Source organism: Egretta garzetta, unplaced genomic scaffold (assembly GCF_000687185.1).
Source record: "Egretta garzetta isolate BGI_Z169 unplaced genomic scaffold, ASM68718v1 scaffold596, whole genome shotgun sequence".
NCBI lineage: Eukaryota > Metazoa > Chordata > Aves > Pelecaniformes > Ardeidae > Egretta > Egretta garzetta.
The window spans coordinates 235,022-241,754 of record NW_009260129.1 but is presented as its reverse complement, the minus strand read 5'-3'; the positions used below and the strand labels follow the sequence as shown (position 1 = coordinate 241,754).

The window sequence follows — 6,733 nt, the reverse complement described above, 5'->3', positions numbered from 1 at the left end:
GTGGGCATCTCCCGCCAGCTGGGGAGAGGTTTGAGGAAGGGGTGCCAGCCCTGCGTGGGCAGGAGGTCCCGCCAATTCCACTGCGTGGTGCCCAGCAAGTTACAAACTGTATTTTGCCTCTAGTACCAGCCTGCAAAATACAGCTGGGTGGAGAAAGTAATTTCTCAAAGATAATTGTTGCAGGCCAGTCCATGTCTTTCAAAAAAATAATCTTCTGGATTAGCCAAAATGTTGTGTGGTCAAGCAAAAAAAAGGTCGTTCAACATCAAAACTTGCGTTTCTGATTTTGAACACATTTAGGTTTACTTTATTTGAAAAAAAAACCCAAAATATAGTTGCAAATTGAGTCAAAAGATATTTTATAACACCAGGCAAGGGTTATTTTAACATGGTTGCTTTTTCAGGAAAAAAAACTTTATCAAAAGAGATCTAATAAAAAAATCATACCACCAAATCTGCATTTTTCACTGCAAGTGTTTAGAGTGATAATAGTTCACTCCAGTTTAGCCATGGGTCACCTCTCTTTGAAAGATGTGTCCCAATTCCAAGATGCCAAAACTCCGTTTTCTGAAAAACCACAGTGTGTAAGTTTGCTATGAGCTGTCACAGGCGCCACTGTCTGGGCTTTCTGCTGGAGATGATTTGGCCTCTGTGGCAAAAAAAAAAAAAAAAAAAGAAAAAAAAGAAAAAACCACATCTCATTCAGTGCACAGGGATGCCTATATAAAGGTCCTGCTGGAGGGAAATCTGTTTGGTGCATGAGCTCAAAATCAGAGTTCCTGGACCCCTCTGCTCTTATCTAGCCTTTGAGCACTTAATTTCTCCATGATGTGAGAGCACAGCATTTCACTACCTCATCCCTTTCCGTTTGCAAGATCAAGTCTATTTTGCCTATTACTATTCTCCCTGGAGTGGCTGGAAGATGAATTTGTTTACAAGTGCCATGTGAGTACAGGCAAATCTGCCAGTACAAAGCTGTAATTCTGCATTTATGAAAATTCCAGATGTTTTCACATTTACACTTCCATAAGGGAAGCTATTTATTTTCTTTCCTCTCTCCCCCCGCCCTCACGTCTTTGCTTTCTAGCATTATCAACAAATGGCTTTTCTGAACAGGTTGGAAAATTATGCAAGAAACAGTATCTTTCTGTTCATTTATCCCCTAAGGAAAACAAAATAATTATTTATTTTATTCTCCTTTTTGTGCATGTTCAGTATGCTTATAAAATGCAAGATTCACTGGGTGCACAAGCCTTACAAAATATGAAATGCCAGACGAGAACATAGGCATTCGTATCAGCAATGACACCAGTTAACACGCCTGATATATATTACATTTTTAAAGTCCATCTGCTTTACAGTCCCACTTCAGGGCAGCCTCAATTGTTTTTGAGGTGTGGGACTAATCCGTGCACCTGACAGGCCTGACAGCCATTCCATCTGCATTCAGAGGTGCGTTTTGGAAAAGCCAACCATCAAGCAGATGCAGTCACTTGTGAACAGTTGAAAAAAATGGCACTACAATCTTAACAAACTTCTAGGTAAGCGGACAGTTAGTTTACTGGCATTCCTCATCAGAAGCAATTCCTAATGTTACTCTGACACATGTAAGATATGCAGTGTAATCAATGCATGCAAACATGCAATAAATTGTTCAAACCACTACTTTTCTAGATTTCGGGAAGTTGCCGTTTGGCTAAACATTATTTTAAAGAAATGCCTGCTATTACGTCCTATCTCCTTTTTTCTACTTCTACAGTATAAGAAAAAAGACGCTTCTAAAGCACTGGGAGAGCCTTTTTTTCTGCTTGCTGTGACTGTAGCAAGCTCTGCTTTACTCAGCTGAGCTTGGACGAGTCTGCAGTACACACTCAGGAGACCTCAGCCTCCCTAATGACAGCACTTTCCTGATCTCTGTTGCAAGCTACAAGGCAGGGAAGTGCAACCTGGCCTTGGAAAAAGAGGCTTCCCTTGACTGCAGTTGCTGGAGCTGGACATTTTAACCCCGGCTTGAGGATTAATCAGCTCTCTATCTTTAGAAATGTTATTTGCCCAGTATAAATGACATAAACCAAGATCATCATCTCAGTTTATTTTTCTAGAGTCCTTAGCATGCTACATTAACCTGACAATGTTTAATCTTGTGTTCATTTCACAATACACTTCATGCAATTCACAGCTGTAATTGGTTTTACACTGACATTACACATTTCGACCTAGACATGGGAAAAGAATAACTCTTAATATTATTTCTCTGAAAAGTGTTCGAGCTCAGACGGCACAGCAGCAGCTCATGCTAGTTTCAGGTGCGTATTTCTCTCTTCTGCCTTTTCTTTCACTGCAAGGATGATCACTGGCATAAGATTGTTAAGGTCCTTGTTTTAGTCCATTTGCAATTGAACTACGTCTGTCTGATTTCTTATGTCCTGAGGAGTTCTCTCTTATAAAACAGCATTCAAGTATTCTAGTTTAACATCCCCATTTTTATGAGTTAAGGAACAAAGCAGACCTTCGGCTTCTGTTTCCATTATGAGTCTTCCAGAGTCCCATAACCGATAGCCGTAAAGTCTTCCTTTGTAACACACACTCAGCACTAAAGCCAGAGTATTGCTATTTGGCATTATCCAGTGAAGTGCAAGAAATCAAATAAGTTATGTCTTTATTGCTATAGTACAATACCAAGCAAAGTCACTTTTTTAATACAGTTGCAAGGGTTTCATAGAGTACATGTCCCTCCTCTTAGGGCCCAGTAGTTCAGCTGCACTGCAAGTCTCACTTAGCTGTCAAAGGTCAGTCTAAGAAGATGTGTTGAGTATTCTCGAGTCTGAAGAATCAGACCTTTCATCATACTCATCTTCTGTGTAAATCGGCTGCTTAGACACAATAGGACACCCGTCATCAGGGATTGAGATCCTAGGATCTTCTGACGAGCGGGAAGGAAGGACAGGCGAGCTTCGGAAAACGCTGGCTGAGTTGCTAGAGAAAGGACTGACATACTGGGACCGCAGCTGGTACTGCTGCTGCAGTGTCATGGTGTTCCACAGGGTGACGTCATTGGGCAGGAACGGGCTGGATTGGTTTCTTGCCAAAGTGTTCCTCAACATCAGTGGGTAGCGTGGTGGCTGAGGGAAAGGGTGCTGCAAAGGTACGGCCAGAGGGTTTGGCACGACATTACCAGAATCGGCAGAGAACCTCAGTGTGTCGGGAACCCTAAATGCTGAGCCCACGGACCACTTGGAAGAGGAAATAGGGTATGAACTCAGTGTGTGTTCAAAAATGTGCCCATTGGAAGGCAAAACAAGACCATCAGATTCTGCAGAAGTTCTCTCCCCACTAACCACCGAAGACCGACTGGACAGGAGAACCTCTACAGCACTCACCAGATCACCGCCACACCCCTTCAGGATCAGCTCCAGCACAGTTGGCTTTTGGGTAGGAAAGATCTTTTTCAAGACTTCAAGCGGAGGTCTGTTGGCTTTCAAACTGAAAGGTAAAGAAACTGTCCCAGAAGGACCTTCTATCAGGAGGTGGTTCTGTTCTGGGTGGTACTTGGGGCTGTCTGGACGGCTCTCTGTGCTCCCACCATTTTTCTGAACTGCATAACCAACCTCATCCACTGAAACAATTTCAGGGCTTTCAGGGGTGAAGCAACTTTTTGCTTTAGTCATGTCTGGGGAACTCCTTTGGTCTGTGTCTTTGTCACTGTAGGTCTCGGCATTGTCTGCTCCGCTGGCATCACCCAACCGCTCCTCATTCAAGTCTGTGAAGAGAAGGCAGAGAAGTTAACAAAAAACTGTGGCCAAAAGCTTTTACAGACATTTGAGGATATGGTCTTCTTAAAGTGAACAGAGCAGGATCCTAGGGGGAAAAAAAAAAAAGGCATTTTTCACTGCTAAAATTAAGGTCTAATTGCAACTTTTCATGAGAACAAAATTGCAAGAAAGTAATGTGACCTCATCTTGGCATTTTATGCTGCCTTATCTGTCTCATTCTCCCATGTGCAAGAAAAGAAGCAGTGGTCTTTTTTTCTGCTGCACCAGATATGCTATATGAATCCTCTCTCACTGGTTACAAGGCAGCAACACACCACCCAGGTGCCAGCTTTCTCAGAGGAACTTCAGCACTTTCACATCATAACTACCCACTAGCACCATCTCACTGACTGTGAGCTGAAAATATCCAGAAGGCACTTGGGAGACCAAAATTCCCTCCGCAAGTCCAATGGCATTGATGGAACTACTCCATCATGACTACTGGCTGAAGGTTAAGGAAGCCTTCAAATAAATCAGTGCATTCCAGTTCTGGCTCTGCAGAAACTGGTTCCTTCCCCAGCAAGAATCACAGGCTTTTCCTCCAAACCCTGGAGCACAGCTGATGCCTTGGCCTATTTAGAACACAGAATCTAGAAAAATCTGGTTTGGAGAGGACCTCTGGAAGGCACCTGGTCCAACTACCTTTTCAAAGCAGGAGAGACCTAAAATATAAAGCAGGTCACTCGTATCCCTGCTCAGCTGAGTTTTGAATAATTCTGAGGATGGAGACTCCACAGCCTTGCTCAGTGCTTGTTTCAGGTACCTTGCTTTTTGTGTGCTAAACTAAGAAGGGCAAAAGCTGAGTACGGGGCCAAAACCAAGACCCTTGACCACTCTGCCTCCAGATGGACACTCAAAAATGGAGATGCCCCAAGACTCTGGGCACATTGGTGATGCCTGGCCAGAGTATGGAAACCTTTGAAATGGGACTGCTTGTCAGAAAGGAGAAGACAAGATGACAAGAGGTTGACAGTTTTCACAGTTCATGCACGAGGGACCAACAGGTTTGCTTGAGATTGTTCACAGTCCTTTCCCAGGGACGCTGTGCTGCTGGACACCCTCCCACCATGCAATGGTGATCTCCCTGGGAAGCATCCATGCCCAGGGAAAGGGTCGTTGTCCAAGCTGTGGCTGACAGAGCCTGCTTTAACTGCACAGGGCAGCACTTCTGAACACACAGATGCGAAAGACTGCCCGCAGAAACCAATACAAGTATGTGCTTGGTTTCCTAAGCGCCTGGTGATCAGCCCAACTATATAAAGAAGCTGTAAGAAGCAAGCAAAGGTTCCCAAAATGTGCTGATGACCACCCCTGCCCAACTGAGATGGAAAAAGCTGAAGACATGCAAGTGCCTGAGCCTCACCGCTCACCACGAGAGGTCCTGCCTTCCCCTCACCCCAGGAAGGGGCAGGGCATTTCCCTATGCAGCGGGCTCAGTTTAGTGTTGGACAGACGAGCTTGAGACAAACTCTGTTGGTGCAACTGACCCACCTTGAGACAGGAGTCAGGGTCTGAGCAAGCCTGCGCTTGAGCGAGAAGCCACTATCCTCGCTGGAATGGGAGCTATAAATAAGTAAGAGCTCCTGGCACAGCACAGCCTGACAGCCAGCGTGGCAAAGGGAGGTTCTCCTCATGGGGACGGCTGTGCCAGGCGGAAGTGTCGGGCCACCCCACCGGGCTGTGGGACGCTGCTCGTTTGGGCTGCGGAAGGTGAGCACGGGAGCGGGGGTGAGCCACACGTCTGTGCTTCTGAAGACCTCGTCCTTCTCCACCTCGTCCTTCTCCGTCAACGGGATAACCTGGTTTGGGTACTCATTTTTACATTGGTTATGCTCTCTGTCCAGCACCAACGGAGCGGCAATAACCTGTCACATAGGCGTATGGAGGGGAAGGCAATGTGTGAACGCTCTCCTTCGTACGCTCGGCGCACCAGCCTCGCCTCCGCAGCCGAAGGGAAATGTTCCCCGGCAGCAAACCGGCAACGTGTATCCTTTTGAGGAGGTGGTAAAGACCTCGGCATAGCTCACCCGCTATTTGAAAAAAAACAGCCGTGAGGCTCACGGTACTTTCCCTCCAGATCCCCTCACATGTTCATAATGATGCATTTATTCCAAAGGACGGGGCGTTAAGCATAATTCACATCCGAGTGAATGGGCAATTTATCCATCGAAGGCTTACCGGGCAGTCCGAGGACAGCTAATTACCTCTGTCCCTGTCTCGCCAGAGACAAGACAGGCATTTAAGGCAGACGCGGGTCCTAATTTCCACATAAATAGATTGCACTGTGGTACCCCGGTATTACGAAATGGACCGCATGCAGGCAACCGTGTTTCAGAACTACTGCGCTTTTCCAGCGTATCTTTAGGGGCTGAGAACAACAAGCATCACTGGGGAGCAAATACATGCTAAAGGGGAAAAAAAAAAAAAAAAAAAAAAAAAAGAGTAAGATTAGATTTCGCTAACACACGCTCTGATTAATGACTATTTCCAAGACATTTCAGGTTTGTGTAGTTTTCGGTATCTTTAAAAGCTCCCTCACGAGGCTCGGCTAAAAATTTTCTTCCGACCCGGACGGCTCATCCCGCCGGGGTGTGCTGCCTTCACCATCAGCAGGCTGCGCAGATCCCGACTCCCCGCCTTGCACCCGCACCTTGGCCCCGCACAGCCGGAGCTGGCAGCGGCGCATCGCACCCGGCTCGAGGTTACCGGGATCGCGGGGGGCAGGCCCGCAAAACCAGATTTCGGCGATTTAAATCGAATGTTGCTGTTAACACAAGGTTGCTAAACGCTCTGGGTGCGGATGGTACTACATAATTTTTTTTTTCTTCCCCCCTCCTCCCTCCGCCCCCGCCTGTGTGGGAGCAGGCGGCCGCTGCCGGCTCACCTGGAGGGTTCCCGGGGGTTGCCTTCCTGGCAGGGCG

General features: G+C 46.5%; 1 protein-coding gene across 1 annotated transcript; it reads right to left on the bottom strand.

Moving 5' to 3' along the window:
* Positions 1-2,795: 2,795 nt before the first annotated feature.
* Positions 2,796-6,498, bottom strand: DMRT3 (doublesex and mab-3 related transcription factor 3). The gene is made up of 4 exons (XM_009641504.2): positions 6,463-6,498; positions 5,300-5,677; positions 4,954-5,077; positions 2,796-3,760 (listed from the first exon to the last, which is right to left on the bottom strand). The coding sequence occupies exons 1-4, from the start codon at positions 6,496-6,498 to the stop codon at positions 2,796-2,798; spliced, it is 1,503 nt and encodes a 500-aa protein (XP_009639799.1).
* Between the last annotated feature and the right edge of the window lie 235 nt (positions 6,499-6,733).

What these genes read in the sequence shown, in the direction of transcription:
- DMRT3 (XM_009641504.2), bottom strand. Translation starts at nt 6,498, where the DNA reads ATGCGCCGCTGCCAGCTCCGGCTGTGCGGGGCCAAG. An exon ending in TCCGGCTGTGCGGGGCCAAG is followed by an intron (nt 5,678 to 6,462) that starts GTGCGGGTGCAA and finishes CCTATGTGACAG; the next exon opens with GTTATTGCCGCTCCGTTGGT. An exon ending in TGACTCCTGTCTCAAGGTGG is followed by an intron (nt 5,078 to 5,299) that starts GTCAGTTGCACC and finishes TGCTTCTTACAG; the next exon opens with CTTCTTTATATAGTTGGGCT.